The following is a 15,771-nucleotide window of genomic DNA, read 5'->3' as shown; positions in this document are numbered from 1 at the left end:
TTTGAGAAGGAGTTGTTTCTGGTCCAGTTAAGCTTGCCTTGGCGGATCATGTTGGCCTGGTGCACATGGAAAGCATCGTCCATCTCGCCCTCCAGTTTCTCACGGGCTTCGCGGATGTTCTTCTCAACTTGCTGGCGCTGCTGCTTCTCCATGTCATCCAGGGACTTCCAACGCTTAGAGTACTCAAACTCAAAAGTGCCAGGACGGGCAAACCTGGGAGGCTCCTCCCGCTCCCTGCAGGTGTTAGAATAGAAACCGACTTGTAATCAAGACACAACAAAAAGTGGTACTCAAGAGGGGTTATCATTCTCTGAAAAATCAACCGCAATGGGTCTTTAACTGTGGTATCTGCTAACCCAACCCCCGACCTCTGGTAAACACTACCCATTTGGACTTTTTTGGGGTGGATACTTTTTACCCCACTCTCCCCAACTTCGTAAAATCCACTTCGGCACCGAGTCGTGTCCTGTTGCTGCAACTCCCGTACAAACTGGGGAGAGGTGAAGCTAGAGAGCCATGGGTCCTCCAAAACACAACCCTGCCAAACAGCACCGCTTCTTCTTCGCTTAACCTGGAAGGCAGCCGCATCAATGTGTCGGAGGAAACGCTATGCATCTGGCAAACGTGTCAGCGTGCATGCGCCCAGCCCGCCACAGGGGTCACTACAGTAATGGGACAAGGACATCCCGGCCAGCCAAACCATCCCCTAACTCGGATGACGCTGGGCCAATTGTGCGCCGCCTCATGGGTCTCCCAGTCGAGGGCCGGCTGCAAAACAGCCCGGCTTTGAACCGGGATCTGTAATGACGCCTCAAGCACTGGGATGCAGTCCCTCAGACTGCTGTGCCACTCGGGAGGAGTGCTTTGACTTTAACCCCCATTAAACATTGTGTGTTTGAGCTACAGACTTTTGGATTCGTCCATTTCTTCTGAATCCATGGATAGTAGGCATGCGTAATTAACGGGGGGCTGAGCTAGAGTGGTGTTGGTGAGACAAGGGCGGATACCGAAGAGGCCCAGGCCGGGTCTTTTATACAAACTTAAAAGCCATCTATGAAAAGCAGACACTCTTACAAACATGTAAGATGTTTTGCTCTATGGCGCTCACAAACTACAAGAGTTGTTTGAAGTTATGTTTTTTTTTCTACATTAGAAGATAATTGGAAGACATTGTGTCCATTATATACAGTGCATTCGTAAAGTATTCAGACACCTTCACTTTTTCCACTTTGTTAAATTACAGCCTCATTCTAAAATGTATTAAATAGTTATGTCCCCCTCAATCTACACACAATATCCCATATTGACAAAGCATACAGGTTAAGACATTTTTGCAAGTATAAAAATGATCACACATTTGAAGTATTCAGACCCTTTACTCAGTACTTTGTTGAAGCACCTCTGACAGTGCTTACAGCCTTGAGTCTTCATTGGGTATGATGTTACAAGCTTGACACCTTAGTTTGGCACACCACAGTTCTCTGCAGATCCTCTCAAGATCTGTCAAGTTGGATGAGGAGCGTCGCTGTACCGCTATCTTCAGGTCGCTCCAGAGATGTTTGATCGGGTTCAAGTGCGGGCTCTGGCTGGGCCACTCAAGGACATTCAAAGACTTGTCCCGAACCCACTCCTGCATCGACTGTGTGCTTACAGTAGTTGTCCTGTTGGAAGGCGAACCTTCACCCCAGACGGAGGTCCTGAGCGCTCTGGAGTGGGATTTCATCAAGGACACCTCTGTCTTTGCTCCTTTCATCTTTTTCATCTGGGGCGGCAAGGTAGCCTAGTGGTTAGAGCGTTGGACTAGTAACCGGAAGGTTGCGAGTTCAAACCCCCGAGCTGACAAGGTACAAATCTGTCGTTCTGCCCCTGAACAGGCAGTTTAACCCACTGTTCCCAGGACGTCATTGAAAATAAGAATTTGTTCTTAACTGACTTGCCTGGTTAAATAAAGGTAAAATAAAAATCTTTGCCTCGATCCTGACTAGTCTCCTAGTCCCTGAAAAACATCCCCACAGCATGATGCTGCAACCACCATACTTCACCGTAGGGATGGTGCTAGGTTTCCTCCTGAAGTGACGTTTGTCATTTAGGCCAAAGCGTTCAATCTTGGTGTAAGCATACCAGAATATCTTGTTTCTGAGTCTTTTAGTTGCCCTTTGGCAAACTCCAAGCTGGCTGTCATGTGCTTTTTACTAAGGAGTGGCATCCTTCAGGCCACTACCATAAAGGCCTGATTGGTGGAATGCTACAGAAATGCTCGTCCTTCTGGAAGGTTATCCCATCTCCACAGAGGAACTCCGGAGCTGTGTCAGTGACCATAGGGTTCTTGGTCACCTCGCCAACTAAGGCCCTTCTCCCCCAATAGCTCAGTTTGGCCATGCAGCCTGCTCTAGTAAGAGTCTTGGTGGTTCCAAACTTATTCCACTTAAGAATGATGGAGGCCACTGTGTTCTTGGGGACCTTCAATGCTGCAGACACAATCCTGTCTCAGAGCTATGCAAATCTGACAATTCCATCCTCCTGATTCTTAAAGTGTCTTCGCTTTGTCATTATGGAATATTGTGTTTAGGTGGAAGATAAATTATTTCATCCATTTTAGAATAAGGCTGTAACGCAGCAAAATGTTGATAAGGTCAAGGGGTCTAAATACTTTCAGAGCACACATAGTTGCCATCACAAATGCCAAACAGTTGTCACTGATATTAGTTTCCCAGTGAACATTCAAATAATGAATTTGTCCGGTTTTTTGCTTTGGCGAACCTCATTTTTTTGACATTCATCAATTAAACTCATGAAATCAACTTGTAGCCCTGGTTGTTCAGCAAATGAAATGGTAAAACACTTTTTTAAAAACTTTATTTAACCAGGCAAGTCAGTTAAGAGCAAATTCTTATTTTCAATGACGGCCTAGGAACAGTGGGTTAACTGCCTGTTCAGGGGCAGAACGACAGCTCGGGGGTTTGAACTCGCAACCTTCCGGTTACTAGTCCAACGCTCTAACCACTAGGCTACCCTGCCGCCCCACTTCATTTTGATGCTAGATATTAGGATAGGACATGTATATAAATGAAAGTTAACAGATTTTTACTGGGATGTCGGGACTGATGGTGTTAGTGTAATTTTCACGCCCCATGGAAAGCACCTAGCTACAATAGCTAAAGTTCCATACCTTTGGGGGCAGGGTGGCAGGTAGTCTAGTGGTTAAGAGCGTTGGGCCAGTGACCAAAAGATCGAATCCACCGAGGCGACAAGGTACAAATCTGCCGTTCTGCTCCTGAACAAGGCAGTTCACCCACTGTTCCATTGTAAATAAGAATGTGTTCTTAACTGACTTGCTAGTGAAATAAAGGTTAAATACATTTTTTAAATGTAAAAAAGAAATACCTCAATATGATCAAAGGAACGCTGTGGGGGGGTGATAAGAACACAAAAAGCCATATGCTATTGATTTAAGGCTATTTAGTTATATGAGGTGAGGGTTACTTATGATAGTTGTGGTTCTTCTGTGCCAGTTTCTCTGGCAGACCATCCTCATCATCGTATTGTTCAAGAGGCTCAACGACGATTGGACGAGGTGACCTAAGACATCAAAAGTACCAATTAATTACAGCATGTGAGCCTTTAGGAGAAAGATTCATTTGTTTCATGTTCTACTGAATGGTTACCAAATTCATGTAAATCACTTACGTGGTGAGCAAGAAGACTCCATCATTGCAACGATCCAGGGCCTTTCGTGCAGCAGGTTTAGAGGCAAATTCGACAATGCCCTTGCCAGTGGAGCGCCCGCGATCATCTACAATTACCACAGCCCTCTCCACCACTCCAAACTGGGAAAAGGCCTCCTCCAGTAGCTCATTGGAAACAAAAGGTGATAAATTCTTCACAGACAGTGCAGCCGAGTGAGTCGCAAAGCGCACCCGAAGCGGTCTGCCTTTCATGGGTACATCATCCAGCTCAGCTTTAGCTATCTCAGCCAATGCACGGGATTCCTGGAATGGTAGAAATTTGGCTTTTAATTTGATTGAGTTGTTAGTGGGTAGTTTTAAGATTAAATGGTGAAAAAGTAGTCAAAAGCAACAACCTTCACCCTAATTGTCCGGTTCAACCTAGACAAGGCATTAAAGACCAAAAATTACAACATTTATAACTACCAAAAGGACAATGTCTATGTCAACTAGTGTAGTGCACTTACAAGGCGTATGAAGCCAAAGCCTTTGTTTTTGTTGATGAAAATCTCACTGGGCTCGCCATACTTTGCAAACAGCTTCTTGAATGTGTCATCTGAGATATCGTTGGGAAGGTTTCCAATGAAAAGACGGCATCGTTGAGTGTATGTCTTCTCGCCAGGTCTGCGCAACGAGGACAATGTCGCTCTCAACTCCTACAGACAGATACAATGTTCAGTTCAGATTCCAATACTACAATGTTTAGCCTGACAAATGCCCTTGATTATTCTGTTACTAGAACATAACTATGGTTAACATTAATTAGGTGATTATGTCGCTCCTGATGACTCGCTTTTCAAATGTCTAGAAATGTACACATTTTGTGCTCTTGTTGGAAGCAATCACTCCCCTATTGCTGACTATCAATGATCTATAACTGGGCTAATAACTCACTAACTAGCAAAGGATATGCACAAAATGTGCACATGGCTATATACAGCTCTTGCTTTGATCAAGTTTATCTACTCACGACCACAGCTGTAAACACAGTCCAGTTCAAAGTAAATGGCAATGGTCTATTTGCATACAGGCCTACAGCAGCTCTGACTGGTTACGCTGCACAGGTCTGGGTCGAGAACGGCCCGAGTAGTGTGTGTCAATATAATAGAATCCTACCACGACGTGGTCTGCCTACAACAAAATCTATTACATAGTTTGTTTTGGTCTGTTGCATTGAGAAAGTGTCTAATAGTTTTGATTCGATCACAATTGCCACAGTAAAGGGAAACTTTGATAAAGTTAACAGGGAAAAACTCTAGAAAATTGAGTTAAGTTCAATAATAACTAATTAATATTAAAAACTAAATACACTTTCACTGTATCAACCTCATCTATCAGAAGGCAACTTCGAGTCCTTTTTTGATAAAACTCTGTTAAGCCTAGAGCAGGGTTAACCTCTTGAACCTCTGGGGGCAGTATTTCATTTTAGAATGTATGCACACATGACTGTAAGTCGCTTTGGATAAAAGCGTCTGCTAAATGGCATATATTATTTATATATTAAACAAGATATTTTGTAACGAAAAGATGCTCGACTATGCATATACTTGACAGCTTTGGAAAGAAAACACTGAACTGAACTGCAAAGATATTTTCTGTGAGTGCTACAGAACTAATGCTACAGGCGAAACCAAGATGAAATTTCATACAAGAAGGGCTACTCATGTTTTGAAATCTCTGCGTTCCGATGCGTCCCTATTGAGCTATCAACCAGATTGACTGCAACGTACAGCCCCCTTCAGCTTTTCTTCACCCAATCCGTCGTCGAATAAGTATGGGGAGAAGAAGCAAGCAGGCAAAAAGGTAGCATGGAAGCCCATATCCATATCAGACCCTTTCTGCTACCTTTCACTGGTTGTCTACATGGGGCTGGTGAAGCTGAAAAGCCTGAGGGACTACCAGAAAACATCATCTCTCTACCAACTGCCTTTCCCCATGACTTACATCCTGCAAAACGTTTCTGGTTCTCTCACAGGCGCTTCACACCAGTGACCCAAAGGTTGATGAAGCGAATGACAAGAAGAGAGGCACAGCAACATTTGATAGACTGTGCAAAATAAAACCTTTCTACTACTACAGCATTGTTGAGGCCTGCAAAACCTACTTTCAGCAAGCCCAGAATGGGTCAATAGATGAGAGGATGGTAGCCTCAAAGGCCAGAATTGGCCTCAAACAATACATGAGGAACAAACCAATCAAGTGGGGTTACAAGCTGTATGCGTTGGCTGATTCTGTGTGTGCCTACATATGCAATTTTTTTTGTCTATGAGGGGAAGAACAGTTTTGCTACCGGTAAGAGAGTTAGCTTTGACTCTGTAATGGAGTTATTGGAGTTTCAACTGCCAGGGAAGGGCTACAAACTGTTTGTGGAGAACATCTACACAAGCCCTACCCTGTTTGCAGACCGTAGGAAGCGGGAAGTGTGGGCTTGTGGCACCATTCGTACCAACAGGGTTGGCTTTCCGAAGACGAAGGTGAACGACATGCCTAAGCGGGCTGAGTGGGGGACCATGCAATGGATCGGTGAAGATGGCCTGCTGTTTGTAAAGTGGATGGATACCAGAGAGGTGGTGATGTGCACAACTATCCACAAGTCCTTCAGTGGGGATCATGTCATCAGACTTGTGAAGGACGGTGCCGGGGCATGGGCCACCAAAAATGACCCCAGTCCAACTGCAGTAAAAGACTACAACAAGAGCATGGGAGGTGTGGACCTATCATATGCGCTGACAGGCTATTACAATGTACCACATAAGACAATGAAATTGTACAAGACTTTCTTCTATCATTTCATTGACATTGCTGTGTTTAATGCATTGATCCTACACAAGGAAATGGCTAAGAGCTGTGGAAAGCTCTTCCTCTCACAGAAAGCCTTCAGAGAGCTGCTCATCAAGGAGCTTGCTGGCTACAGCACCACATTCTGGCCACTCTACCTAAGTGCCTTCTGCTCCTACCACAAGTGTTCATCTGCCCAAATTTATTTCTGCAGGCATGGATTTGCCAAAGGGGCGCAGCATGGAGTCCCCCATCACCTGCACCACATGCTTGGTGACCCTCTGCTTCACAGCAGAAAGAGACTGCAATGGCACCTGGCATCAGCAGCACAATAGAGCTTTGGCAAAGTGGGTGGGGTTATATCCTTCCTGTTAGGCCCTGTCCAGGGGTCTCATCGGCTGGGGCCCAGTGTCTCCTGGCCCCTCCGGTTTCAGCCTCCAGAATTTATGCTGCAGTAGTGTATGTGTCGGGGGGCTAGGGTCAGTTTGTTATATCTGGAGTACTTCCCCTGTCTTATCCGGTGTGAATTTAAGTATGCGCTCTCTAATTCTCTCCTTTGTCACTCAGAGGACCTGAGCCCTAGGAACATGCGTCAGGACTATCTGGCATGATGACTTCTTGCTGTCCCCAGTCCACCAGTTGAAACTGCTATTCCAGTCTCAACTGTTCTGCCTGCGGCTATGGTTTCTTCCTAGGTTTTGGCCTTTCTAGGGAGTTTTTCCTAGCCACCGTGCTTCTACACCTGCATTGCTTGCTGTTTGGGGTTTTAGGCTGGGTTTCTGTACAGCACTTTGAGATATCAGCTGATGTACGAAGGGCTATATAAATACATTTGATTTGAGAGGACTGGGGGTCTTCCAAATACTGAAAGTGTGTAAATTAGTTACCTGTTTGGGACACCTGGGTGACTTCATCTGCACAAGTACTGTTGCCCTCATGTTTTTCACTGAAATTGTTCCCACCTTCCTATCTGAATGTTTTTTATCTTGTTTTTATTTAAGTCAGCTGGAATTTTAACTGGAACCATTTACCCAAGTCAGTCCCCTTTCATCTTCTAAAATCAAAAAGGTAAATTCTGTTATATTTATATTGAGGAATAAAACACAGTATATTCAGAAACCTCAATTAGTGAAAAGACTATCATGAAAGTTTATAGGCTATTGATTGAGTTGTTAGTGGGTAGTTTTAAGATTAAATGGTTAAAAAGTACTCAAGAGACACCCTTCACCCCAATTGTCCGGTTTACCCAAAAGATAACGAGCTCAGTTTGATCAGTTTCCTCCACATGCCCAGTTTACGATTTCTTGCACAAAAGGTTAAAAAACATATTCTGATTGAGAATCTATTGAGCATTTATGCCACCATTCTAGGAAACTATGACTTGAAAGTCATGAATGGTCGTATATAAATACTCCCAACATATCTATCTTCACCTTTTATGATATTAAATGGCATTATGCCCATCCTTGTAATTCACAACTAGCATATTAACATAATTATTTTCCTGGCCAAATATACTAACGAATGAAAATGGGCTTGGAAAATAAAATGAGCGTTTTTCCCGTATTGAACTGCAACAATTATATAAATCACTCAAACTTGTTCAACTTTAATTATTATAAGTAATGTTTCTGAATGTCTGTTAATTAATGTCTCATCGCCTTTTCTTATTCCTTTGTTTTTTTCCACCGGTTCACTGTAACAGCAATGGCCATGTATTGATGTGTAATTTTGTTGCAAACAAATGATTCCCCGCGGCGCCACAAATATGTTACATTTGTCTCCACGGTGGCTTTCCTCGAAACTTTACGTAGTGTGTGTGGATGCATATCTATTAATCCGCTTTCAGTAACATTGTGGAAATGTACCCCATTCTCACAAAATGGCCGACGTGCCTCCCATGTAGCCAACTAGCCTAGTTACAGGCTAACTCCGCAGCGTGTGAATGGAACGCTTAAGTAGCCCAATGCCATGGACCCACTTTTATTTCACATAATACATATGCATATCTAACGTTAGATATAATAACCTGTTTTTTAGCTAAGTAGCTAAAATACTAATTACGGAAAGTTAGCTAGCATGGCTGGCTAACGTCGTTACTCACATTGGGGGGGTGGGCTTCCTCCGCCTCATTTGAAGTGTTCTTCTGCGTTTGAGGTTCAGGTTTTTTGTTCCCGGGTGCAGATTTATTCCCATTCCCATTGGCGTTGCCGGGTCCTGGTCTTTGCTGGTTCCTATTCATCTGGTTTGGTGGGGGAGATGAGAGAGCGGGTTTTGTTATTTGGTTTGGTGGGGGAGATGAAAGCGCGGGTTTCGGAGGAACAGGCTTCGGAGGTGGGGACTGCATTTTTGGTTGAGCCGCAGGCGCTGTTGCTGCGGCCGCGGGAGGTGCGGCCATCGGAGTTGCTGCTGCGGCCTTCGGAGTTGCTGCTGCTGCTGCGGCCGTCGGAGTTGCTGCTGCTGCTGCGGTGGCCGGAGCTACTGTGGCAGCGGCCTGCTGTTGCTGTATGGGGCCCTTCATGGTTAGCGCAGGGCCAGGAGTAGGTGGTGGCCGAATCGCTTGAGCGCCTGGCTGGGAAAGAGTTGGTGCGGGTGGCTTCTGAGGGGTTATCTGAGGTATCTGGTTGGGTGGTTTTCCAAAGTTACCGGGATGAGGCCCTCTTTGAAAAGGGTGTTGGTTTTGTCTGAAATTATTCATGTTACCCATTCCACCTCGCATCGGGCCAGCACCTCCTCGGCGTTGAAATCCAACTCCACGATTATTTCCTCTAACGTTAAGGTTAAATCTGTCCCGAGACATTTCTGCGTTGTAGGATCGATCACTGGATAAAATAAAAAGATGCACTATAACGTTGAAGCACGAAGCTAACTGACTGCTGTTGTTCCAAACAGCTCTCCTTCTTTCTAAAATGGCGATTCAATAACGTCGACGTACCTCCCGATTTAGACAGGAATAGCACCTGCGCATGCGTATCTCCGCCCAGAAGTATTTACATATCGGGAATCTCCGGATGTGATTTTTTTGTAAACAAGCATTTCTTTGTGGTTTTTTTTAGACTCTTTTTTTATGTAAGTCATAGTCATTTCACATTAACGGTCCGTGTAACCCTTATCAGTCTAATAATCTCATACACTCATTCAAATTGAATATTGGGCTCCTGAGTAGTGCTGCAGACTAAGGCACATTAAGGTTTAAAAAATGTGTCCCTGACCAAAAGGCACCTGAACAGCTTCTACCCCCAAGCCATGAGACTGCCTACCCACTTTATTATTTATTTCATTATCTTAATTGTTTTTGCACTGGCATCACACTCACTGGACTCCATTCCATTTCTTAAATTCCAGCCATTATAATGAGCCCATCCTCCTACAGTTTCCCCCACCAGCTGCCAGTGCCACATGTACATGCTGAACTACCTCAATTACCTCGTACCCCCCTGCACATTTACACAGTACTGGTACTCCTTGTATATGCAGTGCATTCGGAAAGTATTCAGACCCCTTCCCTTTTTCTACAATTTGTTACTTTGCAGCTTTATTCTAAAATGGATTACATTTTTAAAAATCCTCATCAACCTACACACAATAACCCATAACGACAAAGTGAAAATAAGTTTAGAAATTTTAGCAAATGTATTATAAAAAAAAACAGAAATACATTATTTGCACAAGTATTCAGACCCTTTTCTATGAGACTCGAATTTGAGCTCAGGTGCATTCTGTTTCCATTCATCATCCTTGAGATGTTTCTACAATTTGATTGGAGTCCACCTGTGGTAAATTCAATTGATTGAACATGATTTGGAAAGGCAGACTCCTGTCTATATAATGTCCCAGAGTTGACAATGCATGTCAATGCAAAAAACAAGCCAAAACAATTCTGCAGCATTGAAAGTCCCGAAGAATACAGTGGCATCCATCATTCTTAAATGGAATAAGCTGGCATCCATCATTCTTAAATGGAAGAAGCTGGTCGCTGGCCATTCGGTTAATCTGAGCAATCGGGAGAGAAAAGCCTTGGTCAGGGAGGTGCCCAAAAACCCGATGGTCACTCTGACAGAGCTCCAGAGTATCTCTGTGGAGATGGGAGAACCTTCCAGAAGAAAAACCATCTCTGCAGCACTCCGCCAATCAGGCTTTTATAGAAGAGTGGCCAGATGAAAGCTACTCCTCAGTAAAAGGTACATGACAGCCAACTTGGAGTTCGACAAAAGGCACTTAAAGGACTCTCAGACCATGACAAACAACCCTTTGGCCTGAATGCCAAGCGTCATGTCTGGAGGAAACCTGGCACCATCCCTACGGTGAAGCATGATGGTGGCATGGGGATGTTTTTCAGCGGCAAGGACTGGTAAACTACTCAGGATTGAGGGAAAGATGAATAGAGCAAAGTACAGAGAGATCCTTGATGAAAACCTGCTCCAGAGTGCTCAAGACTTCAGCCTGGGGTCCAACAGGACAACGAGTGGCTTCGGGAAAAGTCTCTGAATGTCCTTGAGTGGCCCAGCCAGAGCCCGGACTTGAACCCGATCAAACATCTCTGGAGAGACCTGAAAAGAGCTGTGCAGCGATGCTTCCCATCCTTCCTGACAGAGCTTGAGAGGATCTGCAGAGAAGAATAGGAGAAACTCCCCAAATACAGGTCTGACAAGCGTATAGTGTCATACCCAAGAATAGTCAAGGCTGTAATCGCTGTCAAAGGTTCTTCAACATAGTGAGTAAAGGGTTTGAATACTTAGGTAAATGTGATATTTCAGTTTTAAAAATGTTATACATTTGCAAACATTTATAAAAACCTGTTTTTGCTATGTCATTATGGGGTACTTTCTGTAGATTGATGAGAGGGGAACTATTTAATCATTTTTAGAATAAGGCTGTAACGTAACAAAATGTGGAAAATGTAAAGGGGTCTAAATACTTTCCGAATGCACTGTATATGAAGATGGCGATAGTGTGGGAGATCAGGGGCGAAGAATACTGGTGGCAAGTACAAACAGAGTGAGCAGTACAGCAGATCAAATTCTGGAGGTGAAATGGACGTGAATGAGTGGGCGTTAAGCAAAGTGGAAGGAAGGTGTGGTGAAGAGCTCGGAGCCCGAACCTTGCATCAATGGATATGATATAGAAAAATCTGGTCCAGTATGAGTGACATTTTTGGAGAAAGTGAATCCTTGCCTTTTGGCGGATCCATTTGTGGTTTCAGTCTGGGTGGGAAAGGAGTTGTGGACAGTTGAGTCAGTGAAGGTAACCCCTAGTGGACTTGTGATATTTGTGTGTGTTTATTTTGCCCGGCAGGAGTGGGCGCTCCGTGTCATGCAACTCGGTTTCTTATTTTGCTCTGAGGAACACGGCACCATTGAAGGAGTGATTTCTGGGGTAGCATTAAGTGCGAAGGTGGAGCAATTGAAGGTCAAGATTCCCAGTGTTTGTGACGCCTGTCATTTAGTGTGTCGTAGGCCTGGTGGTGAGCATGGGGAAGTAGAGGAGTCACTATCTGTCATTTTGAATTTTGAATCATTGTCTTTACGTCAAAATCATGTTAGGAAATATCAGTTATTCTGTTAGAGCTTTGTGCAGAACCCACTGCGGTCTTTCAGGTGTCACATGTATGGTCATGTTGCAGCAGTGTGTAGGAGGGAAATTCCAAGACGTGGGAAGTGTGCAGGAGGGCATGGGACAGAGGAATGTGTAGTTTATGTGGAAGAAGTTGTGTGTCAACTGTAGGGGTGCCCATGTTGCTGGGGATCGAAAGTGTTCGGTGTGAGAGAGGCAGGTTGAGGTGGCCAGGATCAGAGTAGTACAGAAGGTGTCAGGCAGTGAAGGAAGTAGAGGAGGGTGGGTTAAGGGCACGGGACCCTGAGAGGATCCCTGCGAGTAGTCGATCTGTGCCAGCACAGAGGAATAGGTCAACGAATATGCTGGGATTCAGGAAGCAGGTGCAGAAGATGAGTTTAATAATGAATCGATGCAGATGAACAAAAACATGAGAAGCGTACAGAATCTGAGAGAAAACAATACTACCTAGTGGCTGCTGTCTACTGAGGGCTAAATAAAGGGGGAGTAATCAAGGAGAAAATGATAACCAGGTGTGCGTAATGATGGGGAGCAGATGTATGTAATGATAGGTGCCAGGGCCAGTGGTTAGTAGACCGGTGACGTCGAACACTGGAAGGAGGGAGCAGGAGTAGGTGTGAAAGTACCCCGCTAGCCAGGAGGACGGCCCGAGGGTGAGGAGCAGGCCGGTACGGACGGCGGAGATGGAAATTCCGGGTTGATGTTGGGTTCCAGGATGTCCACCACTCGGACCAAAGAACGCTCCTCAGGACCGTTTCCCTCCCAGTCCACCAGGTACCGGAGCCAACCCCCACGACATCAGGAGTCCAGGATGGACCTAACCGCATAGGCGGCAGTCCCATCGATGTCCAGGGGAGGCGGACGAGTGTCGCAGGGGGACAGCATCAGCCAGAGAACCAGGAACTGTCGGCCTGAGGAGGGAAACATGAAAGGAGGGTGAGATCCGGCAGTTGGTGGGGAGTTTTAGACAATAGGTTACTTCATTGACCATCCGGAGGACCTTGAAGGGCCCCACAAACCGGGGGCTCTGCTTCCGTCAGTGTAGGTGGAGTGGGAGGTTCCTGGTGGAGAGCCAGACGCGATCACCAGGGTGGCACACAGGAGCCTCACTGCGGTGGTGGTCCGCCTGTTCCTTCTGACGGCGCACTGGAGCCTCATGTGTACAGAGAGATCCTTGATCCTTGATGTGGGCGGCGTTCCACACCTCCTCTGAACCACTAGTCCACTGCAGGGGCCTTGGTCTGGCTCGGAGTCCACAGAACCCGGGCCGGCTGATATCCCAGGACGCACTGGAAGGGAGTCAGCTGGGTTGGAGGAGTGACGAAGTGAGTTCTGGGTGTATTCCGCAGGAACTTGGCCCACTCCCCCTGCCGGTCCTGGCAGAGACTTCTTAGGAAACTCCCCAGCTCCTGGTTGGTCCTCTACACCTGCCCATTGGACTGAGGCCGGTACCCAGATGTGAGGCTGCCCTAGTGCCGGAAGACCTGCTGGAATAGTGCCCCAGCAACCTGGAGAGTGGTAGGTAGACCAGAGAGAGGGATTAAATGTCAGGATTTTGAGAATTTGTCAACGACAACCATAACAGTGGTAAAACTATCAGTAGTTTCCCTGCTGGACCATGCCGGGAGATTTGGTTTGGGCACATACAGAGCAAGAGTTGACATAGTGGGCAACGTCCTGCGCCAAGGTAGGCCACCAGTGCTTATCGGAGAGCGATTGGATAGTGAGGGTGATACCTGGGTGTCCAGTGGCGAAGAATGTCTGCCTAGGTAAACAGCCAATCTCTTACCCCGTAGGGATGTAGATGCATTCTGGAGGGCAGGTAGCAGGAGCGGGTTCCCTCTCCAGAGCCTGGCGGATGTCCACACCTACGTCCCAAAACACGGGGCTAACGATATGGGGGATTGATTGATCGGCAGAGGAGGCAAGGGCCTGGTCGATGAAATTCCCAGATTCTGCCTCAGGACAGCCAAAGGAGGGAGGCGAGTGGCGAGGTGGGGACCACCGCTCCCGAATAAGGTTATCCAGACGGATGGCCATCGTGTTGAGTGCGTCGAAGGATGGGATGTCATCCCGACACGCCAACTCTGTTTGGACCTCTTTGCACAGTCCTCCCCAGAATAGAGTGTGGAGCGCCGGCTCATTCCATCCGCTGGAGGCTGCCACAGTCTGAAAGGTGAGGGCGTACTCCGCAGCGGTACGGGCACCCTGCTGGAGTTGGAGAAGTTGCTCACCTCCCTGTCTGACCTCTGGAGGATAGTCGAAGACCACCCTGAACAGAACCATGAACCCCTTATAGGAACCAAGCTCCTCCTCTCCTCTCTCCATGACGGCCGTAGCCCACTCCAACGCCCGTCGGATCAGCAGGGTAATAACCGTGGAAACCTTGGACCTCTCAATGGTGGGGTCTCCTGTCTGATAGGGTATGGAGGGAGCACTGGAGTAGAAAGCCACAGCATTTCGATGGAGTACCATCATACTTCTCCGGAAGGGACAGTCGGGCATCGCTGACCTGGGCAGACAGCTGGGTAAGCTGGGGGACTGGCTCACTGTGACAACCTGTGGTAGGAGACCCTCTGATAGAGGTATGGAGAGCATCGCTAGTGGTGTCGAGACAGTGGAGGATGCTGAGGACCTCCTCCATGGCCATACCCAGTTGCGCCAGCTGGTCGTGGTGTTGGTGGAGTAGTTGACCCTGTTTGGGCGATAGGGCAATGTATGGGTTGGAGTAAAGACAGCTACTACTATACCAGCATGGAAATCTTGAGGCACCAGTTACAGAAAGAGAGAGAAGAGCTAGATGAGATTATGAATGACATACAAAACAAGCAAGACATATTAAAGAGGGAGAAGGATCAAATGGAAAAGATAAGGGTTGAGGTTCAGAGAGAAAAGGATACAGAAGGTTACTAGATTACTCAACTTAAAAAATAGAAGGGGAGGAAAATGGAAACCCTGGAGTGGTCTTCAGCAGAGACAGACACCCTTAGTTCAGGAGCAGACAATATAATGGCAGTAGGCAGTAGAGAGATGGACGGGGAGAAAGAAATATGTCCTACGGCAGAGACAAAACAAGAAAGGGGAGACATGGAGAAAGTCAAACTGGTAAAGCAAGGAACAGAAAAAGATGTAAGCAAAAGCAATCGTAAAGACAAAAGGAGCTATATGAATGCTGTGACACAAACGCATTCAGAAGAGATTGAAAAAGCGCACAAAGGTCTGGAGCAGGTGAACTCTGCAACACAAACCTCACCAGAGAAGATGGAGAGAGAATCAATTGAGGAAATAGGACAGGAGGATGAGGAAAATGAGCTTGCTCTACTGATGGCTGAAGTAGACAAACAGAGAAAGGAGATTGAAAACAACATGGTGGAAATAGATAGAGAGAAGAACAGATCAGAGCTGAGATACAGACAGCCCCCCCAAAAACTGCTGGAGGCTGAGATGCAGAGACAGATCAAAGATTCCACTCAACTTAAAGAGGAAACTGAGAACAACCTCAGACAGAAGACAACTACAATGCAAATTGAGCTGGATCTGACAACAGATGAAAAAACGCTTCCATAGAGAGAATATTTTGAGAAAATCCGTGAATAGGATTGAAGGGAGGAGATTGAGAATGTTAAGTGCAGGCTTCATGAAATTAAAGAACATCTAGAGGAAAGACAAGTGGTCATTCAGAGACATGAGTTGG

At 46.1% G+C, this 15,771-nt stretch overlaps 1 protein-coding gene across 2 annotated transcripts in view; it reads right to left on the bottom strand.

The window, feature by feature from the left end:
* LOC124012140 (splicing factor, proline- and glutamine-rich-like) overlaps positions 1 to 9,438 on the bottom strand; it is a 28,420-nt gene extending 18,982 nt beyond the window's left edge. The window contains exons 1-5 of one of the 2 annotated variants that reach the window (XR_006834671.1): positions 8,608 to 9,438; positions 4,193 to 4,381; positions 3,688 to 3,989; positions 3,484 to 3,579; positions 38 to 234 (exon numbers count right to left, since the gene is read on the bottom strand). Coding sequence is in view for 1 of the 2 variants with exons in the window: in XM_046325597.1 (XP_046181553.1) it covers positions 38 to 234; positions 3,484 to 3,579; positions 3,688 to 3,989; positions 4,193 to 4,381; positions 8,608 to 9,303 (1,480 nt within the window). In the remaining variant the exon portion in view is untranslated. The remainder of the gene's footprint in view (positions 1 to 37; positions 235 to 3,483; positions 3,580 to 3,687; positions 3,990 to 4,192; positions 4,382 to 8,607) is intronic. The other variant, XM_046325597.1, reaches the window with a different exon arrangement.
* Positions 9,439 to 15,771: the final 6,333 nt, after the last annotated feature.

This window comes from Oncorhynchus gorbuscha, linkage group LG24, assembly GCF_021184085.1.
Source record: "Oncorhynchus gorbuscha isolate QuinsamMale2020 ecotype Even-year linkage group LG24, OgorEven_v1.0, whole genome shotgun sequence".
NCBI classification, from domain to species: Eukaryota; Metazoa; Chordata; class Actinopteri; order Salmoniformes; family Salmonidae; genus Oncorhynchus; species Oncorhynchus gorbuscha.
This window is presented reverse-complemented; position numbering and strand designations above follow the sequence as displayed.